We start from the raw sequence: 26,890 nt of genomic DNA on the forward strand, positions 1-26,890 counted from the left end.
GTGAACAGAGTATTTTGAGAGAAAAGTTGATAGTTTTGCAGAGCTGAACATGGTAAGAGGTGAGGCCAAAAAGGCAAATTAGGGCCAGATGGTGAAATCCTTATGTGTTATCCTAAGAAGATGGGTCCACATGTGGTATGCAGGGTTTTTTCCTTCCCCTGTAGGTTTTTTTAAAAAATTGAACTATATAGTTGATGTACAGTGTTATGTTAGTTTTAGGTGTGTTACACTGTGATTTAACATTTGCATACATTATGAAATGTTCACCATGATAAGCCTGGTAATAACTATCATTCCCTAAGTTATTAAATATTATTAACCATACATACTCCTTGTGCTACATATTACATCCCCATGGCTTATTTATTTTATAATTGGAAGTTCTTACCTCTTAAACCCCTTTTTTTTTTTTTTTTTTTTTTTGCTTTTTAGGGCCACACCCACAACACATGGAAGTTCCCAGGCTAAGGGTCCAATTGGAGCTATGGCTGCCAGCCTATGCCACAGCCACAGCAATATGAGAGGTGAGCTGTGTCTGTGACCTACACCACAGCTCATGGCAATTGCCAGATCCTTAACCCACTGAGCGAGGCCAGGGATCAAACCCGCAACCTCATGCTTCCTAGTCAGATTTGTTTCTGTTACACCACGATGATTAACCCCCTTCATTTATTTCACCTACCCTACCCGCCTCCCCGTGGCAACTGCCCATTTGTTCTCTGTATCTCTGAGTCTGTCGTCTTTTTGCGTTGTCTGTTCTTTAGACTCCATATATAAGTAAGATCATACAGTGTTTGTCTTACTCTGGATGACTTACTTCATGTAGTATGATAATCTCTAGGTCCATCCATGTTGCTGCAAGCAGCATTGTTTCATTATTTTTATGGCCAAGTAATATTCCATTGTGTATACATCTTCTTTATCCAGTCACCTAGTGATGAATATTAGGTTGCTTCCACATCTTAGCTGTTGCAAATAATGGTGCAGTGAACATAAGGATGCACCATAGGTTTTTAAGCAGAAAGTTACACACTATAAATAATCTAGGAATTGTGTAAGATAAATGGAAAAGGGGAGAGACTAGAGGCCCTCATATACGTTAGGAGTCTTTAGTGGATGCCAGAGGTGGGATGATGAGTATATGGCCCTGAGTGTAGACCAGGCAGGTGAAATGCAGGTCTGAAATTGCTTGAAGGGGGAGACCTAGAGGTGATAGCTAAACAGAGGAGAAGCTAGAAAGAGAGAATACAGTGAAGGATGAAGTTTGGGGGACACTGGTTATTTTATTTGTTTTTTTGTTTATAGCCATGCCCACAACATGTAGAAGTTCCCCTGTGAGGGATCTACCCCATGCCACCGCAGCAGCCTGAGCCACAGCAGTGACAACACTGGATCCTTAGCCTGCTGTGCTCTCAGGGAACACCGACACTGTTATTTAGAGAATGGAATAAATCAGTCAGAGAGACAAAGAAGAGAGAGAGGAAGAAAACTAAAGAGTCAGGGCTCTCAAAGCTGTAAGAATAGGCTGGCCTATCAATTGTGATGATTTGGGGAGGGTAAGAATTGGAAAAATGCTACCATCATCTTTGTTATTGGTGACCTTTAGAAGCGGTTTCTAAAGGGTTGGAGGTAGGTGTGGTTTTATAGAATTAAGGAGCAAGATTTTGTGTAGTGATCTCTTCATTATTTATAGGCCAGTTGTCTGATTTAATGGATTATTGCTTATAGCCTCAATTTCTGCCTTTCGAAGTTTGGAGGTTATTTGTGGATTTTATTTTTACCTTCACTATATCTTCAGTAAAGTAGGCCCAGAAATAAATATCTACAATTTCATACCCAATAGTTTAGAGTTAGCTGTACTATGAAGCTGTAAGCTTTTTATATTTAAGACTATTTTTATTATCTCATAAATACCTTTGAGTTTTACTGTTAGTTGATAAGAATGCATAAATGTTTTTAGAGTATTTAAATCTTTCTCTCCCTAAATCAAAACAGTAGTGGCTTTTAAAACTGCCTACTTTAATAACGATCAAGATTATTTTATTTACTAGGACATTTTCCTAACCAAGAACTCGAACTCTCTAAACCTGGGGGCCAGCAGGTTAAGAAATGTTCCTCATTTATTTAAACTATCACCTCAGGAATATTTTAATTAAAGTGTATTCATTTAAAATTCTTTAAGGCATAATGTTGAAGACAGAGGTGTAATTGGGGATGTCCTGTTGCCCATTCTTTCCTCTGGCCCCTCTTAGGAAAGTCAGGAGACTGTGGTTTAAGAGTGCAGGCAAAGGAGTTCCCATTGTGGCTCACTGGGTTAAGGACCTGATGTTGTCTCTGTGAGGATGTGGGTTCCATCCCTGGCCTCACTCAGTGGGTTAAGGATCTGGTGTTGCCATAAGCTGTGACAGAGATCGCAGGTACAGCTGGATCTGGTGCTGCTGTGGCGTAGGTCACGCTGCAGTTCCAATTTGACCCCTGGCCCAGGAACTTCTATATGTTGTAGATGCAGCCGTAAAAAAGGGGGGGAAAAAAGAGTCCTGGCAAAGGTGCTTCCCAGAGTTGAGCTGGGGGTGCCTGAATAGGAGAAGACTTGAAATGAACTTGGCTGTCAGTCCCAGCCCAGAAGGGAGCCACAAAGGGAGCCACCCATAGGAGTTCCCTGATGGTGCAGTGAGTTAAGGATCTGGTGTTATCACTGCTGTGGCGTGGATTTGATCCCTGGCCCTGGAACTTCCCCATGCCACATGCGCATCCAAAGAAAACAAAGCAAAATGGGAGTCAGCCGAGTTTTTGTTCATCCCCTAGGTCCCATGCCTCTGGGTCCACCCTCTTGGCCTTCACCCCCCAAGGGACTCCCCCCCCTTCCTGAGACTGGGACTCCCAGTAATTGCTGTCGGGGCTGATGGCTTTATTCATCTCCTTGTTCCTTCCTACCTCCAGTGGGAAAGGCAGTGGCAGGTGAAGTTTCTGGCGCATCCTTTTTAGGTCCTAAGGGCTAGCAAATCTTCCGTCTCTATAAGTAAGTTTTATTTTTCCAAACTTTGGAGAGGTATTAATTTGAGTAGTTCTCTTTTCAGTCAAAAGCAGTAAAGTACAAAGGCCTGAGGGGTTATTTACTGTGTGTGTTTTTGTAAACAGGTCTAAAATAAAGTTTTGACTAGTGGCCATTTCATTAAACAGGTGAGTTGCATCAGAAGTTAATGCTTTGGGAGTTCCTGTCGTGGTGCAGTGGAAACGAATCTGACTAGGAACCATGAGTTTGCAGGTTCTATCTCTGGCTTTGCTCAGTGGGTTAAGGATCCTGCATTGCCGTGAGCTGTGGTGTAGGTCGCAGGCGTAGCTCGAATCTCTCATTGCTGTGGCTGTGGGGTAGGCCGGCAGCTACAGCTCTGATTCAACCCCTAGCCTGGGAATCTCCATATGCCCCAGGAGCGGCCCTAAAAAGACAAAAGACAACAACAACAGCAACAACAAAAAGGAAGTTAATGCTTTGAAAGACAGCCCTTATGTGGATCTCTTAAGTTCTCATGTAATTGCTAACAATTCCGTTGCATTTATTTGTTGTAATGACAGTGCTCACGTACCCCCTCCTGGGACCCCCTTCTTCTCACTTCCCTGTGTCAAATCTGATCCATCCATCCTTCAAGGTCTCTTTCAAATGGTCTTCTCTCCAAGAAGCCTCTCTGGTTTTCTCTGCTTAGCACCATGCCCTGTCCCAAGCTGGAAGTTACCCTTGCCCTCCACAGTACTTCTTAAAATCAGTACTTGTTTTATGATGCTTAGTCCTTTCCACCGTATAAAGCAGTTTCTTATTCACTTCAGTAAATATTTATGCAGTACCTGCCACGTTTAAGGCACTGGGGCACATTACTGGTGACATTAAGCTGCATAATGAGTGGCTCTTCAGAGCTCGGACTAGAGAGGTGACGAAAGCTGAATTCAGACAATAATTACCATATAATGTAAAGTACCATAATAACAGATCCTCGCAATAGGGAAACAGAAAATTTCCTCTCAGGAGAGTTCCAGAAAACCTACAAAAAGACAAGAACTTTGAGCTGAACCTTGAAGATATGTAAGAGTTTTCCAGATAGGAATTTGGGGCAGAGCCTTTCCAACCAAGGCACAGCCCAAGAAGACACGAAGGCTAAGAACCAGGCACCTGCTGTCTGGGAGCATAGAAGTGCCTTCTCTCTCCTCCAAGACCATGACTCATTGAAAGCAGGGTCCTTTCTCATTCTGCCTGGGATCCGCAGCCATGACCACAGGGCCATGAATACAATGTCCAAACACATTTGCTCAATGGAACGCAATCATCGATAATCACATTTCTTTTCCAGAGAGTTGTTCCATTAACTACAGATTGTGTTTACTGTTTAAGAGCCACATAAATGCTCTCTCTTTATTTCTTCTGTCAAACCATGGTCATGGAAAGGGACCGTGCATTTTCTTATAGGCAATGGCGTATTCATCACCATTGCCTCCCCAGCACCTGTCTCTTGCCACCTGCATGCCCCCAATGCACAGTTGGTAGAAACTCAGGAAACACAAGCGAATATTAGATTAAGCAAAAAGTCTTCTTAATAAGATTTGGGGGAAGCTGCAGATTGCCTACTAAAGGGAAAACAAACCCTTCATAGACTATAACATAGGGCTAAACCCAGATTTATTGGTCCAGGTTGCACCCTTGTTATAAACTGAGCTAATCGCAGACCCTTTCCCAAACCTAGCACCACTTACCCTTTCCTGTGAAATCTGGACCTGGAATTGAGACAGATGTTACTTTGTCTTAGTGTGCCTCAACTATAAACCTCAGGAGATGACGATGCTTCTATTTTTTTATTTTTTTCCTAATAATGCACAAAACATAGAGACAAATGTAAATCATCTTTATAACAGCTATCATTTTGCCTCACCCACACCTCTGCCATTTATCAAGCGTATGGATAATTTAAGAAATACAATTGTTTCTTTATGACCCTAAAATCCAGAAGCAAAACAAAAACTTGAACTTGGTGGTAGTTCAGACCGTGGATCTTCTGGCCAAATGAAGTAGTTGCCCGGACAATTCAAGCCACGTGTTACTCTTGGTCATACAACTGTTGGCTATCTATAGTTTGTCTCTTTGATGGGTATACTTTGCTATCTTTAACTCTACAAGTTTTTCCCCTGGAAAATTTAATTTTATCTTTCTTTTTTTATGAGAAATTATATTTTCAAACTGCCAATGCTGGCAGACAAGAAGAAAAGACAATCTGGGAATCCCAGATTTGGTCCACAGAGCAAAAAGGCGAAACTAATCATTAAGGCTGCTTATGAAGACAGTTTATGCAAAAGATCTGGGTCCCTGAACAAATTAGATTATGTTCAACATACTCTTCTGGAATCAGCTCTGAGGGCTTGGTCTGCTTTTATCCAACATCTCTACTTGGGGCATGCGACTCAGGAGTCATCACCTATGTTTTTTGTTGTTTGTTTTTTGTTTTTTGTTTTTTGTTTTTTTTGAAGAGCCCCATCTGGATCTATAAATTAGGAACCAATGAGCATAAAAACACTGCGTTACTAGTTTCCACCAACGTGTATAGACTGTGTAAGTATTCCCAAGCTGTTTCCCAATTTAAAACTGTTTTTCCTTCTCTGAAGGGCCTTTGTTTCTTGTTCTTTTTTTTCAACTACTGCCATTTTTCACATCCCTCCAGGTCATCAGAGGAACGACATACAGAGACCTCAGGAGGGTGGGAAGAATGGGGATGAGGGGAGTTCCCATCGTGGCGCAGTGGTTAACGAATCCGACTAGGAACCATGAGGTTGCGGGTTCGGTCCCTGCCCTTGCTCAGTGGGTTAACGATCCAGGGTTGCCGTGAGCTGTGGTGTAGGTTGCAGACGCGGCTCGGATCCCGAGTTGCTGTGGCTCTGCCGTGGGCCGGTGGCTACAGCTCTGATTCCCGATTCAACCCCTAGCCTGGGAACCTCCATATGTCGCGGGAGCGGCCCAAGAAATAGCAACAACAAGAACAACAAAAAAGACAAAAGACAAAAAAAAAAAAAAAGATTGGGGATGAGGAACCCCTCAGAAGTCATGGGCGAAACCATGAGATTGGGGTTTTTTATTACCTCTTTTCTGGTATTTCTGTCTCGGGCTAAGGGAGTTTGGAGTCTTGCCTCTGAAGAAAAGTGATCACAGTGGGCCCTACGTTTCCTTCCTAAATGTGGGACCTCCTTTTTATTTTGCTTATATATGTGTCCTTGGAATTTTTATAGAAACTTGAAATTTGAGTAGTTTTCTATTACCATAAACGAAATAGGAAATATTCCCTAAATTGACTTTTTAAAAATTATTAATAAATGGATGCTTAAAATAACATATACCACTTCATTGTAATTTTTTTTGACAACTTTGTTTTCTTGGAAAGGTCCCCAGAAACTTTGTTTTCATTGGCAGAAATTTCAAAATTATAGGAAGTGATAAAAATGAGAGAATAGAGACCCAAGTCATAAATTCACTTTGGTTTATACTTATGTTGTACATAATGATCATGGGTTGGTTTATGTACAGTCTTTTTTCTTGAATATGGTTGTCTGCCAGTAAAAGTGTGATATAAATATGAATGTAAAATTTGCAAGTCCTTATAGAAATTGACAAATTTGGAAATGTATCAGTTTTCTCCAAGTTCTTGATCAGAGTACATCTTGCAGGAAAGAGAAACTAGTTTTGATGTCTAAAATATAAACAGGAGTTCCCGTCGTGGCGCAGTGGTTAACGAATCCGACTAGGAACCATGAGGTTGTGGGTTCGATCCCTGCCCTTGCTCAGTGGGTTAACGATCTGGCGTTGCCATGAGCTGTGGTGTAGGTCGCAGACGTGGCTCGGATCCCAAGTTGCTGTGGCTCTGGCGTAGGCCGGTGGCTACAGCTCCGATTCAACCCCTAGCCTGGGAACCTCCATATGCCGCGGGAGCGGCCCAAGAAATAGCAAAAAGACCAAAAATAATAATAATAATAAACAAATAAACAATTTTCTAAAAAATAAAATAAAATATAAACAAACCCTACACCAAGAATTTGTGAAGTATTTTTTACTGCTATGAAAACCAATTTGTGTGTGTGGGAAGTTAGTCTAAAATTCTGAAAGCGGGGTTCTTTCGTTTAATCCCTCCCTCCTCTTGTATGCGAGAGGTTTATCTTCTCCTATTTTACGTGCCATGTTATACAAGGTCATTTGAGATTCTTTGTCTTTGGAGAAATTAACAGCATTGGCCAGAAGGTTCAGTTGTAAAACACCATGAATTCCTGGAGCTGCAGCATGTTGATGTAAGCGTATTTGTGACTGAAATGGCTTTGTGATGTTTAAATGCTTTTTAAGTGTGTAATTGGGCACATATAATGTACCTGGAGAGTAGTAACTGTAAGCCAGGTGATTAATGGACCAAGCTGGCTCTGAGATGGACCACTGAAGAGAGAATCTGACCAAGAAACCAGAGACAGCCATCTGTGTGTGTGTGAAGGGGAACTGGGCATAAGAAAAGGATGGGGGATGGGCAGGGAAGCCCATAAACAGTGCATGTCAGCTGTTTCATTTTGCAGCTTTATCTATGATCTCCACAAATACTTAAAGACAGGTGGCTCAAAATATTACTATCACTAAGCCAGTTTTATAGAAGAAACATCATAACAAAAGTTCTGTTGTGAGGGACAGAATCCACCTGTTCTGAGAGTCTATCACATGATATGGTGTAGGTTGCAGACACAGCTCAGATCTTGTGTTGCTGTGGCTCTGGCGTAGGACGGCAGCAACAGCTCCAATTAGACACCTGGCCTGGGAACCTCCATATGCTGCAGGAGCAGCCCTAGAAAAGGCAAAAAAATAAAATGAAATAAAATGAAAAAATAAACTGATAAAAACACAGGCCAAAATGTCCGGTGCTAGAGCTTTTTTTTTTTTTTTTTTGTCTTTTTGCTTTTTCTAGGGCCGCTCCCGAGGCATATGGAGGTTCCCAGGCTAGGGGTTGAATCGGAGCTGTAGCTGCCACCCTACACCACAGCTCAGGGCAACGCCAGATCGTTAACCCACTGAGCAAGGGCAGGAACCGAACCCGCAACCTCATGGTTCCTAGTCGGATTCGTTAACCACTGTGCCATGATGGGAACTCCTAGATCTATTCTTAAAGTTAGAGATTAACATTATCTACTATATATACATTTCTCCCTCGCTTACATCCCCTTAGTGTCTCTCCCTATGGACCTCAGTCCTCTACGGAGCATTTGATAGAGTGGCCCTGGCCTAAGCCACAGCAGTCTGGCTCTCCTGACCCCAGTGTCCCGAGGAGAGCTGGTCACACCCTCCCTTGTGCCCCCAGGGTCCCCTGTTCATGCTGTTATCTGCATCTACTTGATCAAATTTCATCTGCAACTACTGTTTGTACACTTGACACACTCACTAGATGATGAATTTAACACACAAGACGTACACCTACTTCATCAGTTACCCAGTTCCTTGCAAGGTGGCCCTTGGCAAATGTTGATGGACAAATGAACCTACTTATTCGAATTCATTTTCTGTCTGTTTAAAGCTTAGGTTCTATTTAGACCAAATCATCTGCTACCTCTCTTGTTGAATTTGAAAAATCTTAGAATTTAAAAGGTGAAAGTTGAAAATTTCCAAAAAATGTAATTATTAAGCAGAAAATCTTGAAAAACTTTTCTTTATAGCTGAATTTTCTTTTTCTTTTTTTTCTTTTTTTTTTTTTTTTGGTCTAAACAGCTCTGTTTTACTTTTTTACTTAGTTTCATCACAATGACATAAAACCTCCATCTAAAAGTATCCGATTAGTCCTACTGTCAATAAATTTAACAAAATGGATAATTGGAGTCCTTTTTGTATGTTATTATAGATCCAAAGCTAGACTGTATCTGAACTAACCAGATAACTAAGGCAGTGGTGTATGTTGTGGGAGATAGAATTGGTTGTTGGTAATTACCACCAGCAAAAACAATGTGGAGAGTTCATTTAAGAACTAGAAGTAATTTCCCTTTCAGGATAAAAATCTAAATTTCAAAGTAATAAAATGATTAGTAATTATTTCAAATAACATTTAAAGAAAAAATTCTGATGTACATTAGTACATAAATATATGTAATATAGTTATATAATTTTATATATATTATGTATAACCAAAACATTACAAGCTTTCCACATGCCACATACAATGGCCTCATTATTTCATAGTTGTAGTTCATATATTTAAGATCAGAGGAAGCAGCTGTTCCCAGGACAGTTGAAATTAATTTAGAGAAAGGTATTTGCAGACGTTTTAAAAAGCCCCACCCCGTACCAGACTCCAAAAAAAAAAAAAGTAAATAATCAAACATCTGCTCTCAAAATTAATCTGAACAGAGCCTTCAAAAGCAACACTTTTAGGTTTTGAGCTGTGTTCTTCAACAGAAGTGAACTTTTACACCCTGAATATGGCCATTTAAAATCATAAATGTGCTGCTTTTTTTTTAAATTGGAAGTCACGGTTTTGATGGCTTTTATTTTGTATTTTTCAACTGTTTCCAGTCTGGAGCTCTTGAGATACTTGAGATTCGTTTCATCAAGATAAGGTAGCATCTTTAAGAAGCATTCATGTGGGGGTCATGACTGCTTCACTCAGGTCAAGCCTTTCTCCCTTCAGCTACTTTTTCACTTGGGTCCTCACCTCGCCTTTACTTTCCAGTCTGTGTGACCTTATGCAAGGTCCTGTGATGTGTAATCCTACACTGTAGAAACCAAATTGTGAGGGTAAAACACACAGTAAAAAAAAAAAAAGTTTTATCGAGGATTCTTTTAGAAAAAACAGAAATACTCAGATAATTTGCAAGTAAATGGCATCTTTTATTAAATGTCTTCGTTTTATTCTGCATGTATAGTTCTGACCCCATAGCCTCTGTTCTGGGAACTGAATGCAGTCTGCAGCCTAATTAAAGCTGATCCCCTGTGACTCTCCCAGGACCCTCTCAGTTTCCTGGAATAGGCTCAGAGGCTCTTCCAGGCACCTCCAGACAAGTCTGCCCAGGTGGGAGCATCCTTCTGAATCCCTCTAGGGACCTATCTCAAAGTGTGAGCTGGGCCATCTCCCAGCTCCACTTCCCACAGGGCCCAGAGCTCATTGAGAATAAGAAGCAGCAGATCCCCCAACAAGCAACCAAGGTGGTAGGCTTGATCTGATCCACTACCTCCCATTCAGTCTAGACAGCCCATGTTACCACTGCCATGAGAGTTTATCTCTAAGAGGAAATCATACCCAGAGGCAATGCCCTTAAATTTCCAGTCCCCAGAGGGGGGGTCAGGTCCCATCCCAGAACATCTAGACCCCCAGGCAGGAAACCAAGATTTGAGTGCAAGGACCCCATTCCTGACAACAGTGATTACTCAGGAAAAGTGAACAAGCAAGAGTTGCTAGAATAAGGGCACAGAGCTAACAAACCAGTGGCCAGGGTGACTTGATGCCAAGGTTCCAGTGTCAATACCCAAGACTTCTTATACCCTCTTGGAATCAAGCTTGAGCTTGTAGGTGCTCAGTCAGCTGCTAAGGTGTTAGAGGGTTGGAGAGAGGAATAGTGGAAATGCAAATTAAATTATTATACCACCTCCCAATACGTATATTCAAGCCAGAGCCCTGAGAGCAGCTACCCCTGTTGAGGTGGCCCATGCCTCTGACTCTTTAATTGACTAGTGACTTTTTTTCTTTTTTTTTTTTTACACATCTGAATATAGCATGAAGGTTTTCCCCGAAGAAGGCTTTAGAATCAAGCAAATGTGTGCTGGAATTACGTCTCTGCCATTTACTGACCATTTAATACTGAGTCAGCCTTTCTGGATGCCTGCTTTATTTTCTGTTTGAGAGGAATTTCAGTACAATCATAGCAATATTGTTTGTAATGACTAAGATTAATCTCAGCACAAAGCATAGCGTGGCGGTTTCCCAACTTGTCTGCGCTTTGGCATCATCTAGAGGGCTTCAAGAATCCAGATGCCTATGTCCTGCCTCCCCAGAGAGTGTTCCTGCAGTGTGCCCGGGCTTTGGAATTTCTAGCGGATTCCCACAGATTCTAATATTCAGACAAAGTTGGCATACAGAGCCTGTCCTATCTGAGCACTAAATATCTGTTAAATGAGTGGAAACAATCAGTGCCCAGCACACACGAGGCCTTCCAGAACTCTTGTCTGCCTTCCCTGCCCTGCCCATCTCCCCTCTGTTTCCTGGGAACCCTTGAAGACAGTGTGAGACTGTGATTCCAGCGGATGTGGCTACTGCTGGTGGCCAGGCACCGGAGAACGCGGAAGGCCTGGTGCCAGGTGCTGTGACAGCCTGCAGGAGGAGGAGGAGGAGGCAAAGATAAGCTCATCACAGGGGCAGCCCACGGAGATCCAGTTAAGGGAACATCTGAGTTGGCTCTGGAGGACACTGTACGGTAAAGCCCCTGAGCGCTGACTGTCAGGTCACCCTGGAAAGTAGAGCCTAGGCTTGTGCTCCCATTGGGTCTGGGACTGGAATGAGCCGCCACGCAGAGAGAATAAGCCGAGGGCCTAGTTTCAGCCGGTCCTGAGTTCTCTTATTCTATTGTTATTGTTGTTGGCAGCTTTTTTTTGTTTGTTTTTTTTGTTTTTTTTTTTTTTTTTTAAGGCAAGAAATAGAGTTATTAAGATAGGACACTTGTAAGAGATGCAAGCAGGCAGGCAAGGAGGCTCTGCTGTCGTTGGCTTTTATAGTGAACATTTTTTTGCAGTAAATCCTTTGTTTGGTGTTCCTAGGTCAGCCATGTGAAGGTATCAAAGTTCCAAGAAGTTAAATATGTGGCTTATTGGTTTCAGGGGCCTGGAAAGAGGCTCAGAATTCTGAGTGTGAGGGAATCATCTAAGTGATTCTAAGATTTAGAAGCCAGCGTGTCATCACCCCTTTTCCCCAAAATAGGAGAACTTTAAAGCTGCAATGTTTCAGATGTGGGGGAGGGGCCTGTCCCTTGCTGACTGCATTATTATGTGCTTATGGGTAAATTAATACTTCCTGGCTCTGAGTGTCTGGAACTGAGGACTGGGATACTGTCCGATGCACAAAGCTTACACTTTATGCTGTTTATGATTCAGAAAAGATTCTCACATTTCAACCCAGAAACATAATAGGAAATATTTAAGATACTGGAAAAAAAAAAAAATGGTCTATCTCAAGAACTATGTAATCATTTTCTACTTGACCCAAGAATCCTGATGGACTCGGGCTGTCCTTCCGCATAAACAACAACAAAAAAATCACAAATTATAATTTCAGGTGACAGACCTCCAGCCTGTTCAGTTTTTAAGATGTGCATTCTGAATAAGAAAGGAATCTTTTATTTTTAGGGCAATCCACTTAATAGCGATTATGTAAGTACTCTGAATATAGTGTGGATTTTTTTTTCAACTGAGAACTACCACAGATCAAAATGTCCTGATATTGATACTTTGTGATACTGTGTTTATGAAAATAAGGACCTGCCACTGTCTCTGGTGACACTCAGCACTTAAATGATGTTTTGCATATTGTACTTGGTATTGAAAATGTGTGAGTCTAAGCCATGTTTTCATCATTCTCAATTTTTAAGCAACAACAACAACAAACAACAACAACATCAACAAAAAAAAAAAAAAAAAAGGAGTTCCCGTCGTGGCGCAGTGGTTAACGAATCCGACTAGGAACCATGAGGTTGCGGGTTCGGTCCCTGCCCTTGCTCAGTGGGTTAACGATCCGGCGTTGCCGTGAGCTGTGGTGTAGGTTGCAGACACGGCTCGGATCCCGCGTTGTTGTGGCTCTGGCATAGGCCAGTGGCTGCAGCTCCGATTCGACCCCTAGCCTGGTCGCGGGAGCGGCCCAAGAAATAGCAACAACAACAACAAAAAAGAAAAAAAAAAAAAAAGAAAGAAAGCTGACCACTGAAGATTTTTCCCCACTCGGTCTCATTGGCAGTTGCAATTCCTGGTGTCCCCAAAAGAATCCTCTACTCATTAGGACCACTTTATTCTGATGATTATCCGCTGGCCAAAGCCCAGGTTCATTCATAGCCTGAGCTTTAGACATGAGCCTGTGGATATGGCTTTGTTGGCCTCTGAGTTGGCCATGTGAATCCTGGACACCCAGTTTCTAATGGCAAGGCTGTACAGCCATGTCATGCTCCATGTTCCCAAGGCAAACCCCAACTCGGTCCAGGTTTTCCAAAAAAGACCCATGATGCACAGGGGTACCCCTATGAATCTCAAACCCCACTCCCTCAGTGACAACAGGTTCTAAGTGATCTTGGTAAAATCCTAGCTCACAGCAAGAATATCATCTCAATAGAATGCTTTCTGTCTTCTCTCTCCCACAGGGTCCAGTAGCTTCAACCGCATCTGCGTTGTCCGTCCTCTCCCTTGGGCCTGGCCTTCCTCCACCCCCACCTCCTCCACCTCCTCCAGGGCCACCTCCACTTTTTGAGAGTGAGGGCAGAAAAGAGGAACCCTCTCCTTCACGCTCAGCTTTATTTGCACAACTTAACCAAGGGGAAGCAATTACAAGAGGTGAGGAAACCAGACCTTGAGGCTATCTCCCTCTGGCTCAAGGCACACAGGCACCACCACCACCCCCGCCCCACGGAGCCGACAGTGATGGGTACATCATTCAGCCCGGTCCCCAATACGCAGGGAGCCGGCTCCATGTTTTCATCTCAAAGTGCCTGGGCTTAGCGGGCTGGTGGGTGGATCAGAGATTCTAGGTTCTAAATTGACCACAGCAGCACCACTTCAGCCCCTGATGCTTCAGCATCAGCTACAACCAAGGCATCAAATAAAAATGGCAAACAATAGCATCTCTGTCCTCAAGCAGTGTACAGGCTTATCAAGAATTACATCATTGAACTACCTTTGTCTTCACAGTAAATGGTTAATTTTTAAAATCATGCATTGCATAGAGTCATGTTGCAAAAAACTTTATGCAAATGTATTTTAGCTTTGCATGGGTAATAGGAGTTATGATGTGAGTGTTCCTGTGTGCTGAGCTGGGAGCTAAGAACTCCAAATTCTAACTGTTTCTCTGATTCCAACTGGCTGCCTTGTGTCATCATCTGCAAAGAAAGGGGATGGTTTCATAGCCCTTAAGTCAGTCCATACTCTGACCTATGCTTACTGAGATGCGCTAACTTTTTAGGCTGTACGTGGGGAATGATTTAGCCATGACAGGTAAATCATGGGATCCTCTCTGGCAAGGTGGTTTGCTTTCTGAAGAATTCTTATCTGTCATCTCATCTCCTCCAACGAAGAGGTTTCTCAAATTAAAAAATACTTAACAGTGCTTCTGTTAACTCTCAACTTATGCAGAACTCAGCCTCTGCATACCAAAGACTATCATGAAAATAGCATTACCAGAAATTCTTGTGCTGGTTGTATCATGTTGATCTAAGAAGTTAGGAACACTTCCCTTTGCATAAAATATAAAGAAATATGTCTATGTGTTACCTTTCCAGGGCTCCGGCATGTTACAGATGACCAGAAGACGTACAAGAATCCCAGCCTACGGGCTCCGGGAGGACAAACTCCCTCTCCTACCAAAAGCCACTCTCCAGGCCCCAAGTCTCCTCACTCTCATCCTCCTAAGAAACATGCTCCTATGTTAGAGTTGGAAGGAAAGAAATGGAGAATAGTGAGTGAAGCCATTTAACCTTTATTTCTTATGCACTCCAGTGAGAGCAGCAACAGCTAAATTGTTTGCCAGAGTCTTAAGGATTTCTAGGTGAGATGACAAAGGCAAAATGGTCACTGGCTAAAATAGAAACCAGGACCTTTCAGAACATTCCTGTAGATTTTCTGTTTTTCATTTTTCTCGTGCATTGTCTTCAACTTTTTAAAAATTATTTTTTCACAACAGTTACCATCTTAAACGTTTAAGTGCATAGTTCAGTGGTAAAATACATAAACACAACAGTTACTATCTTAAAATATATAAACACAACAGTAAAATACATAAACACAACAGTTACCATCTTAAACGTTTAAGTGCATAGTTCAGTGGTGTTTATATTCACACTGTTGTGCATCAGTCACCACCATCCATTCACAGAACTCTTTTCTTCGAGTAAAACAGTAACTCTGTACCCCTTTAACAATAATGTCCCCCCTCCCCATCACTTCAGCCCCTGGCAAACACCCTTCTACTTCCTCTCTCTGAATTTGACTACTTCTTCCATAAGCTTTGTGTGTGTGTGTCTTTTTAGGGCTGCACCCATAGCATATGGAAGTCCCCAGGCTAGGGGTTGAATTGGAGCTGCAGCTACAGCCATAGCAACACAGGATCCAAGCCTCATCTGTGACCTACACCATAGCTCACAGCAACACCAGATCCTTAACCCACTGGGCGAGGCCAGAGATCAAATCCCCAACCTCATGGATACTAGCTGAGTTTGTTACCACTGAGCCACAACGGGAACTCCCATAAGCTTTTAATCTATGCCCCCATTCTGATCTACTGTGGGATATCTCATTCTATTCCCGTGATGAAGGTGCTAATATAAGCTACCACTTCACCCACCACTGTCACTATTGTCTGAGCAGAACAAAGAGACTTTTTTGTTTTGTTTTGTTTTTTGGCCAAGCCCACAGCATGCAGAAGTTCCTAGGCCAAGGATCGAACCCAAGCCACAGCAGCAGCTCAAGCCACTGCAGAAGATAACACCAGATCCTTAACTGGCTGAGCCACCAGGGAGCTCCCAAACAAAGACATTTTGAATGAAAGCTGGTGACCCCTGTCAATCAGGGGAGCTTCCCTAAATATTGAGAAACAAAGTCCCTAGAAAGGTTGTCATGGTCCAAAAAGACACTGGGACTTAGAGCAGTGTCGTGACCCTTACCAGCCTATTTTCCCATCTCCTACTTGCAGATATTGCAAGTAATATCACATCCAAATTCAGCGTCCAAAAACAACAGAAAACTCTCATATTCCTGCTCAGTGCCCACCCACTAGCCAGGGTGCCTGATGCCTGAGCATTTGCAAATTAACACCGAACCCAACTTCCGAGCATCCATTCCACTTGTTCCCAACATTATAAGGACAGACTCAGACCTGTGGTTTAGTCCCTAAGAAAACAGTTCCTAAGGAAAGAACATATGGAGAAGCTATAAATAAGGAGTGCTAAACTTCCTAGTAATTTCAGTACACCATGGACTTAATTTTTCTATACCTCCTGTTATTTAATATTTCCATTGTGTTTTAATTTTAGGAGTACCAAGAGGACAGGAATGACCTTGTGATTTCAGAGACCGAACTAAGACAAGTGGCCTACATTTTCAAATGCAACAAGTCTACTCTACAGATAAAAGGGAAAATAAATTCCATTATAGTTGGTAGGTCATAACTGTAGGTCTGTACTTACTATGATAAGTCGCTCTGTATAAACATGCTGGGTATTTAGTAGATTTTTTTTTTTTTTTCCCCAGACAATTGTAAGAAGTTTGGCCTGGTGTTTGACAATGCGGTGGGCATCGTGGAAGTGATCAACTCCAAGGACATTCAGATGCAGGTAGATGACCCTTTCAACCATGCCCGGCCCCCAGTGTTTACAAAGGGCCCAGCACGTCCACCTAGAAAACGTTTATTCTCTTTCCCGCTCATACAGCTCTGTGTTCACCTCCTCTCTTGCTTCTGGGACAATGTTAATTCCTCTTTTTCAACCTTTTATGGCACATCCAACCTTGTACAGCCATTACGAGTTTACCATTTTTATTTTAAGAACAGCTAATTAACCTTTACAGCTCCAGAAACCGGCATAGTACCTACACATAGTAGGGGTCCAATAAATGTTTGATGAGTGAGTGATGGAAATGAATCAACTCATGAATGAACGAAAATACTGAGAGATTCTCCTAGCGTAATAGTACCATGCCAAGGAGAATTTTTTTCCTTGAGGAAAAATTGGTTCTTGGTAAAGAGTACAAAAAGGTTTTCTGAAGCGTCAATGACATTATCAGAAAAACAACCTGGAAAGTAGGATTGGAATTGAATTTGCAAAGCAGAAGAAAATCTGCACTGTTTTAGCAATTTTGATTTAGCCAAATATAATTTTATAATATGCCGAAAGCTAAATGACTTGTTACTTTGACCAACGATAAATGGTATCTTTCATTATACTCTTTTCAGATTGTTAATCACCCCTTATTATCTGATGTTTCCTGGTGTTTGTTAAAATTGGCTTCTAGTTTTATTGATTATTCTCTTTTGTTTTACTAGGCTTTTCACTCTTCCACTCTTTTTCTTTTTCTTTTTTTTAAATGGCCTCACCTGTGGCATGTGGAAATTCCTGGGTTAGGGGTTGAATCAGAGTTGCAGTTGAGGCCTATACCACAGGCAAGGCAACACTGGATCCAAGCCATATCTGTGACCTATGCGGCAGCTTGTGGCAGTGCCAGATCCCTAACCCACTGAGCAAGGCCAAGAATCAAACCCACATCCTCACAGAGACAATGTCGGGTTCTTAACTCACTGAGCCACAGTGGGAGCTCCACCACTGGCACTTTTAATTAGAGCAGTACATTCAGTGGTTGGCGCCTACATGGAGATATATTTTAGGACCATCCATATGGGAAAAAAAAATTGAAGCTCTACTTCATACCACACATAAAAGTAAAGTCCTAATTGTGAAAATAAATACCTTTAAACATTGAGAATAAAATACAGAGGAAAATCTTTACGGCCTCAGAGTAGGGTCAAAAAGCACAAACTGTAAGGAAAAGACAGGTGAATCGAACCACAGTAAAATGTGTGTGTTCAGCAGAAGACATAGACAAAGCCGAAAGGCTGTGGATTGGAGAGTGATATTTGCAATGCAGATAATCAAAAAGGATATATAGCCAGAATTTGTAAAGAACTTAACACAAATCAATAAGAAGACTAACAATCCAGTAGAAAGATGGGGAAAGAATATGAAGGCAATTCAGAGAAAAAAAATGCGAAGTATTTGAGAAATATGAAAATATGTATAACTTACCTAATAGATGAAGAAATGCATAATAACTAGATATGCCTTCTTATACTCATCAGTTCTGAATTCAGGCTGTCCTTGGTTTGCAAAGGGCATGTTAGCTGAAACTCATGCATATCAGAACTGTGCGACGTGAGGATTGCCTGTATATGAACGAATCTCATGGTATAGAGTTGTTATGAGAACCCTGATACGTCAGTATCGGGAGCGCAAATCTTACACTTGCTGTGCAGAGCAAATTGGCACCATCTAATAGAGTCAAAGACCGTCATAGCCTGTAACCGAGCAATTTCACTCTTAGGTGTATACACTGAAGTAGCTCTCGTACGTAGGTTGATGGAGACATGTAAAAATGTTTATTGCAGTATTATTCATAATGGCAATAAAAGAAAAACATTTTGAATATCCACTAGCCGACAATGATAAATCCACTTGGTAGAATGCTGTACAGTAGTTAAAATAATGTATTTTTATACACTTGCAAGTATAAAAAATGGGTGAATCTCAGAGTTCCTGTCATGCTTCAGCAGAAAGGAAGGTGACTAGTATCCATGAGGACATGGGTTCAACCCCTGGCCTTGCTCGGTGGGTTAAGGATCTGGTGTTACCATGAGCTGTGGTGTAGGTTGCAGATATGGCTTGGATCCCACATTGCTATGACTGTTGTGTAGGCTGGCAGCTACAGCTCTGATTCAACACCTAGCCTGGGAACCTCCACATGCCTCAGGTTCAGTCCTGAAAAGACAAAAAAAAAAAAAAAAAAAAAAACTAAATCTTAAAGGCAAATTATAATACAACAAGTACTATATAATGTGTCCCTTTATATAAAGATCAAAAGCATGCAAAAGAAAAATACACACATGTAAAAAGTACTTATGAGGACTCAAGTTTATCATACCCTGGAGACCTGTCTGGTGTGGATTGTAAACACAAAATTCAGAAGAGTAGTTACATCTGTGGAGGGAAAGAGGAAGGTCAGTGAGGTGGTAGATGGTATAGAGGGAGCTTCAACTGTACTGTAAGATCAGAGTCCTTAATGGAGTTCCCGTGGTGGCTCAGCAGTTAACAAACCTGACTAGCATCTATGAGGACGTGGGTTCAATCCCTGGCCTTGCTCAGTGGATTAAAGATCCTGCGTTGCTGTGACCTGTAGTGTAGGTTGCAGATGAGGCTCAGATCCCGAGTTGCTGTGGCTGTAGCATAGGCCAGCTGCTACTGCTCTGAATGGACCCCTATCCTGGGAACCTCCATATGCCGTGGGTGCAGCCCAGAAAAAAAAGAAAAAAAAAAAAAGATTATAGTCCTTAAAAAAAAGCAAATGAGCCAAAATGTTAAACTCTGATAAAGCTGTTTAAAGACATATATTTACATATGCATTATATTATTCTTTGTATGCTTCTGCATTTGAAATATATCATAATTTTTAAGGCTATGGGCGTTAGAATAATCTGGAGGGATAAATCATGGTTATCTGTCCAAGACAGAAATTTGGCAGCGTGGTTCAGAGACAAGAGGCATTTTACTGAACACTTTTCAAACTTCTGGATGTTCAAACCAAGTGAATGTCATTACCTAGTTAAAACATTTAATAAACTATTTTAAAGGGGCCTGGACACAATAAAGACAAAAAGCAGATTAGTGGTTGTCTGGGGATGAGGACAGAGACTGACTCTAAATGGGCTTTAGGGATATTCTGGGGATACTGGAAATATCCTAAAACTGAACTGAAGTGATGACTGCACAACTCGGTAAAAGGAACAAATGTCATTAAATTGTACACCTAATGCAGGTGAATTTTATATGCACGTTTTACTTCAATAATGCTGTTAAAAAGATCGAAAGGCAAGAAGGGGCGTGGAAAAAGTTCAAGCGATTTAGTGTAGTAATTCTGGTTTTTGGCAAACTGTCCTAAAAAAAAAAATAGTACAAATTCTGGTTTTTGGCAAACTGTCATAAAAAAAAAATAGTACAAATTATGGGAGAAACAAACTAAGATATCATGTGAAAAAAAAACTTTAACTTTTATTGAGAAATAAACTTAAGAAACACTAACACAGAGACATGTATGCAATGCTAGAGCATTGATCTGGGTCAGGTCACATGTTACCTGTCACTCAACAGAGGAGCCACTTTTTAGCCCAGTTCTCCTGATAAGAAACCATCTCTGTTCTCAAGTGTTCACAGTCTCCCAAGGGGGGGAAAAATGTATGTAATTTATCCTAATGAAGTATTGACTAAAATGCTGTGGAAATGACGATTCTTATTTTGAAAATTCTACTGTTGATGAGATTTTCAGATACATAGATGTTTAATGCATTTTGCCATAATATAATGATATATGTGGACTTCCCGTGTGGCTCACAACATAATATAATGACATATAAACAAAAGTACAGTGTATTAGCATAGTGTGCTGGCCTCACTCCGCCTCATTAATGAAGAACCTAAGACACGGACAGTTTACTTCTTTCTTTGTGCTCGCCTGGTGTTCATACAGTTCTGGTCGGTATGGAAATACTCTTCATCATTATAAAATAAACAAATCTAGAAATTGCCAAAACATTACTGCTGACACATTCTTGATATAAAGATCTAAGTATTGTTTTATGTTATTTATGGCAAAGCCCTGTGTTGCCCTTAAACTACCTCTGCTTTTTTTTTTTTTTTTTTTCCCCCACTGTGTCTCAATTCCAACTTGGTGTCCAGTTTCTTCAGGGAGAGGACAAAACAGAGAAGTGTGGTGACCTGGTTAGACTCCCCTCAGGAATTCCTTACATCACCTGAACCATCACAGGAGTTGCTCCTTTAATTTGCAGTCCAGCCTTTTCTTCGGGGTGAAAGAGGAGCTGTCTTTATCACTTCATTTTCCATTACAAGAAAGAAAATTATAGAGTTGTAATACGGTCATGGGGGGAACAGTCTGCCCCTATAGAGATTTAGGGGGGAATGTCTGAAAACTGCCTGTTAAAAGAGAAATTTAAAACTGATCAGAATTTTTATAGGACTTGATATTTGTAACAATACAGAGAACCGCCACCTCTCGTGTGTGGTGCTATTTACCTATACAATGGGTGGCCTGAACCTTGTCTCCAGTTTTGGCTCCTGAAATTAATACATTTCAAAACACCTAGACACTGATTATCTCATTTAAGCGTCACATGCAGCCAGTGAGATTTTCATCTAGCAAAGAACTTACGTGAAAAGAATTGTCTGTGTGTTTCTTATTTATTCTTATTTAGATTCAGGAAAAATCTCCTCAGTTACAGAGTAATTTATTTACTCTTAAATGACAGTATTAGTGCAAGTTTTAATCCAAGTTTCCTACAGATTAGTCGAAACTAAAATCTTAAGCACATAAAAGCAAGTGCCAAGCTCTTGTTTCTTTTATCATGAAATCAAATATATGTTTCAAATCCACTAACAGGTTTATGAGAGGTTTTTTCGGAGCATTTAGCTGCTGTTTTCAAATTAGTCCCTTTATTTGGTCTCGGGAAAGAGACCCTGAGGTTTGAGGATCCCCTTGTGTGGTCCTTTCGTTCTGTCCCCACATGACACCTACTAATTGATCCTGGAGACATGGCCGTTCACCAGCCTCTCCAGCCCGGACCCAGCTACTTCCCATGCTTGGTTAGTCCCACGCACTGGCATTTTTATTTATTTGCTTTGACCCTCGATTTTTTTTTTCTTCCATTTCAGGTAATGGGGAAAGTGCCAACAATTTCCATTAATAAGACAGAAGGCTGCCACATATACCTCAGTGAAGACGCATTAGACTGTGACATTGTGAGTGCCAAGTCATCTGAAATGAATATACTTATCCCTCGGGATGGCGATTATGTAAGTACCCTTTAAAAGACTGTGAAGAATTTTGCGTTATTATCATTCTTAGAGACTGATTAATCACCTACCAGCCTTTGAGCCTCCTTGGTAGAATAATGCGCAGGCAGGAGAGGGGGATTCGGAGAGTGACCTCTCACATGTCTGCTGCCTTGTCAGTTTCTGGACTGTGCCAGGTCCTGGATGTGTGATTCTTAAGGCGTTTTTACTAATAATTCCTTTAATGGGCCAGCTCTTATCAAAGAGTACACCATGCGTCTGAGTTCTTGTTATTCAGGATTAAATACTTTCCTTTGCTTTGGTAGGGGCCAACAGAAAAGAGGGAGCAAGGCTTTGAGAGGCAAAGGGGAGGAGAGAGAAGTAAAAAGTAGACCTGTTTGCATAGGTGTTCTTCCATCCTCGGGTCTCAGACTCAGTATTAGAATTAGCTGGGAAGCTTCATGAACAGAACTGCTCCCAAACTTTGCACCTGCAAGTTGGATTCAGGAGGCTTGGAGTAGGGCCCAGGAATCTGTAAGTTTTAAGACATCCCAGACAATTCCGATGCCACCAATCCATCCAGTGACCTTTCTGTGAAACACTAGCCTAAAGGCCACCATGTATTTCCTTTGTCTTTTCTCCCCCGCAAGGCAGTTCCTAAAAGAAGCAGGCAGATACTCTCCCACAATAAATAAATATATTACCTGCATCACGCAATGCAGTGACCTGCTGGTTGCTGCTGTTTGGAAGCAAGTTATTGCCTCCCACTAGTTGTTACTTCTTGAAAGTAGAAAAATAAATGCAGAGATCGCTTGCTCTGGTTCTGAGTGTGCAGGGAAGCAGTGAACCAGGGAAGGAGACGAGAAAATGGTAACCTTTTTTTTTTTTTTTTTGCCTTTTTAGGGCTCCACTCGCGGCATAAGGAGGTTCCCAGGCTAGGGGTCTAATCGGAGCTATTGCCACCAGCCTGTGCCAGAGCCACAGCAACGCCAGATCCGAGCTGCGTCTGGGACCTACACCACAGCTCACAGCAACACCAGATCCTTAACCCAAAGCCTCATGGACCCTAGTCGGTCTCGTTAACCACTGAGCTACAATGGGAACTCCAAGAAAATGGTAACTTAGCAGGCACACCCCCCAGCCCCAATCAGCCTGTGGGTCAATCACCAGCTGTCTACACAGCAGTCAGCACTCAGGTTCATCTCCTTTCCCCACCTGTCAGTAAGCATTACTCTGGCACACACCACATATTACAGCCCAGAATCCTTCATCATATAAAACACAAAACTCTGCAAGTATGGGGCCATGCTTCACCTGGTATCTGTACAGCCTAACCCTGAGCTAGAGAAGAGCCTCCTTCCAGGCTTTTCACCTAAAAATAAAAATAAAAATGACTACTGAAGAGCTAAAGCCAACTCACAACAGCTTCAGGGGAGGAAATCCAAAAATTAGGGTGATTCCTGGCCTCTGCAGCTGTTTAAGCCGAAGGCTCAGCTGCGTGAGATGGATCTGCTAAGAAAAGCAGGGGGTTGGATGAGCACTCCAGACTAATTAAACTAGAATCCCTTGATGTGGTACCCAGACATCTGTAGTGGTTAAGGCTTCCCCGGGGATTCCAAGATTGAGATCTGCTGACCTAAAGGATGAATAAGGCTCAAAACCTGAGCTTTTATGCTACAAAATTCAAGTCCCCCCTCTCTAGGTAAATTATCTTGAGTGCCCTCAGCCCATGGCCCTTCGTACGTTTTCCAGTTAGAGGTAGCAGGGGGCAGGACTGAGGTCCTGCCATGGGCAGGATAGTCTAGGAGTGGGTGCTGGGGATGATTCATCCTGAAAGGAATCAGTCTCCCCAAGAAGACTGATAGTAGTGTCATCCCACTACTGTCGCTTCATTTCCAAAAACAACTGAAAGCAACTGAAGTGCATTTACGATCAAAGAGGTGCCTTTACTCTGGAGCATTCTCTACCTGACTCGGTATACCAAGCCTGGTGTATTCATCCAGCAGAGCCAGAAGCAATGCTGGCCACACACACACACACTTATTCAGACTGTGGCATCTTTGCTTCATCTTTGCACTGCATTATTTCACTCGAGGAGAATTCACCAGTCATGATAGAAAGAATCTTCCGTTAAAATAAATAAAATAGCTTCTTCCAAAAAAATAGTTGGATCCTACATCTAGTAAGATATACGTGTTCATGTATGTATTCCACTGGCACATCACATCTCACCAATAGATACACACAGGCACCAGCTTATCACGTTGGGGTGTGTTTATAGGATGCCCAGGAAGGGCACAAAGCCAGGGCCAAGGGGGTCTGATCCTTACCTTCCTTTTTCTACCCTCTTCTGCGATGGCTGGGGAATCGCTCTCAGGGAAGAGAGAGATTGAGATTCCAAATTACTTTTGGCTCTTCTGCCTTTTTTTTTTTTTTGCTTTTTAGGGCCACACCCGCAGCACATGAAGGTTCCCAGGCTAGGGGTCCAATTGCAGCTGTAGCCTCCAGCCTATGCCACAGCCACAGCATCTGTGACCTACACCACAGCTCATAGCAACGCTGGATCCTTGACCCACCGAGCAAGGCCAGGGATGGAACTCACAACCTCATCGTTCCTAGTCGGATTCGTTTCCGCTGCACCACAACAGGAACTCCCTGAAGCACATTTTTATATTTCATCCAAGAGGAAATAGGTAATACTGAGATGAAGCTTTTGCTCGGTGTGACTGGGATCCAGCAGCCTCAGAATCCCCTTGGAAATTGTTAGAAATGCAGATTGTCCTTCTTTTCTCCAAATCTACTGAATGAGAATCTGCCTTTCACCAAGATGCCCAGCTGATTGTTGGGTGTGGTTAAGGTTGATGCAGAGTCGTGGGTAAACGGCTATCTAAGGTTTGAACTGAATCTGCTCAGAGGCTTAACCTCTCAGGCCTTCGTTTCCTGTAGATGGCATCTCAAGAACCTCTAGCTCATAGCGTTGTTGGACAGATTGCCTACACACATATATATGAATCCACATATAACTGGTGCTAAGAAGAACGCCTGGTTCTTAGCAAGTGCTAGCTGAGGCTGCTGGCTGGCAGTCACAGAGCTGACATGTGACCAGGCATTGCTCCGTGATGCAGGTTTGGGTTCCATAAAATGTCTTTGTCCATTGCGTGACCCTAATCAGCCTTCCATCTGTTTGCAAAGCCTTGGTTTAAGTAACTTTGTTCTTGCCTTTTTCTAGAGAGAATTTCCTGTTCCTGAACAATTCAAGACAGCATGGGATGGATCCAAGTTGGTCACTGAACCTGCAGAAATTATGGTTTCCGAGAGACCACCGAAGCCCCTGAACTGAATCATCCCCATCAAACAAACAAACAAACAAGCAAAAACAGCAGCATTAAAGACCTAGAAGTTGCAGTAGCACCTACTGCTTTAGTTTTAGCCTCCAACAATCCTTTGTTATAGAAACAGCATCATTTCTGGCACGCCTTCATGGGCATTTTGAAATATTTAACGTTTCTTCATGATTTGCCTTTGTGTGTGGTTTGAGTTCCACGTGATGACTTGTGAGCATTATGTATTTAAAGGGAAAAAAAATTCTGTTCCCCTCATATCATTATCACAGTAGCTGAGAGGTAAAAATATTGCATGACTCACTTTTACACTTATATTTAATTGCTAGTTGAAAATCTAAGATGTACATTTTTATCTTTTAGACAGTGTCCATATATGTAGTGGTATTTAGTATGCTCTAAAAAAATGTACGATTTTTGTTTTCTTATTTTTACCACCTTTATCAGCATGACTGCACTGTCAACCTGAATGCATATTTCAACCCCTGTTTTTAAAAAACCTAAGCTCCATACTGAGGACCATATCCAGGTTCTTGATCCTTGAAAGACCTGTTTTCTCTACAGTTACCAAACACCAAAAGTAAATTCTAATGATTTATTTTAAACATTTTTCTGCCGTGTCACTTGACAAACTTTCACTTTTCTGCATAAAGATTTTTGATGCCAAAAGATTGATGGGAGGAAGTGGCGGGGTACATCGAATACCTCACAATTTTGCTCTAAGGACAAAATTGTTGTCTTCCAATTTCGAACCTGTTAAATATCAGCTGCCTTGTAAGTGATGTCTTCAATGTTTTATTCTGACTTTCTTTTCTACTTGCCAGATTTGCTAGCCAGTCTCAAAAATGAAAATGAAAAAGCCATAGTTATATTACAACTTATATAACCCAAGGAACTGTTTGTTGATTTGGCTTGCTGCTTCTATTTTGTAGTATTGATAGTACGTGCTTTTTCAACATGAATAACTCTGATATTCCTTTTTATCTTTTCAGTGCATAGTACTGAAAAATCTGCAACTTCTTGGATCACATGTAATAAATTCTAGTATAATGCTTGCAGACCCAATACAAGCATATATATTGTGCCTATTACAACCTTTGGAATACATCATTTCCGTTTTTTAAATATCTTCTATAACCGTATAGTATTCAAATTTCAAATGCTCCGGCCGTGTACTACAGTTTTGCTATGAAAGTTTTTGTCCATATGAATAATGTTGTAGCTTTAGTAAATATCTTTTTTTCAGCTGTAAACTTACTCTGAAATAAAGGAAAATTCTAATTGTTTAAACACTGATGGATTCGGGGTGTTGAAATTACTTTTTTCTCTCTTTGATTTGCCCCTTGCCGGTATGTCAGATTTAGGAAGGACATCTGAGCCCCTCTAGTGGAATTAGAGAAATTATCCAGCATGCCATCAGCATTCCTGGAGAAGAGCTTACTCTAGATAAATATCAGATAAAGCCATTTGCGTTTGGGAGGACTGTCAGTTCCAAAATTCTGTGATCAAGTTTATTTTTAAATTGAAGTATGATTGATTTACAACATTGCATTAGCTTCAGGTGTACAGTATAGTGAGTCAGTCATGTATGTATATATAAATTTATGTAAATTGTATTCCATTTAGGTTATTATAATATATTGAAAATAATTCCCTGTGCTATGCAGTAAGTCCTTGTTGCTTATCTATTTTATATGTAGTAGTTTGTATCTGTT

General features: G+C 41.6%; 1 protein-coding gene across 2 annotated transcripts in view; it reads left to right on the plus strand.

The window, feature by feature from the left end:
- Positions 1-26,471, plus strand: part of CAP2 (cyclase associated actin cytoskeleton regulatory protein 2) — a 140,318-nt gene extending 113,847 nt beyond the window's left edge. For both annotated transcript variants that reach the window (XM_047796176.1, XM_047796177.1), the window contains 6 exons: positions 13,381-13,570; positions 14,512-14,687; positions 16,261-16,384; positions 16,478-16,560; positions 21,715-21,855; positions 25,064-26,471. In XM_047796176.1, coding sequence (XP_047652132.1) covers positions 13,381-13,570; positions 14,512-14,687; positions 16,261-16,384; positions 16,478-16,560; positions 21,715-21,855; positions 25,064-25,174 — 825 coding nt within the window. In that variant the 3' untranslated portion in view covers positions 25,175-26,471. The remainder of the gene's footprint in view (positions 1-13,380; positions 13,571-14,511; positions 14,688-16,260; positions 16,385-16,477; positions 16,561-21,714; positions 21,856-25,063) is intronic.
- The last annotated feature ends 419 nt before the right edge of the window (positions 26,472-26,890 follow it).

This window comes from Phacochoerus africanus, chromosome 9 (genome assembly GCF_016906955.1).
Source record: "Phacochoerus africanus isolate WHEZ1 chromosome 9, ROS_Pafr_v1, whole genome shotgun sequence".
NCBI classification, from domain to species: domain Eukaryota; kingdom Metazoa; phylum Chordata; class Mammalia; order Artiodactyla; family Suidae; genus Phacochoerus; species Phacochoerus africanus.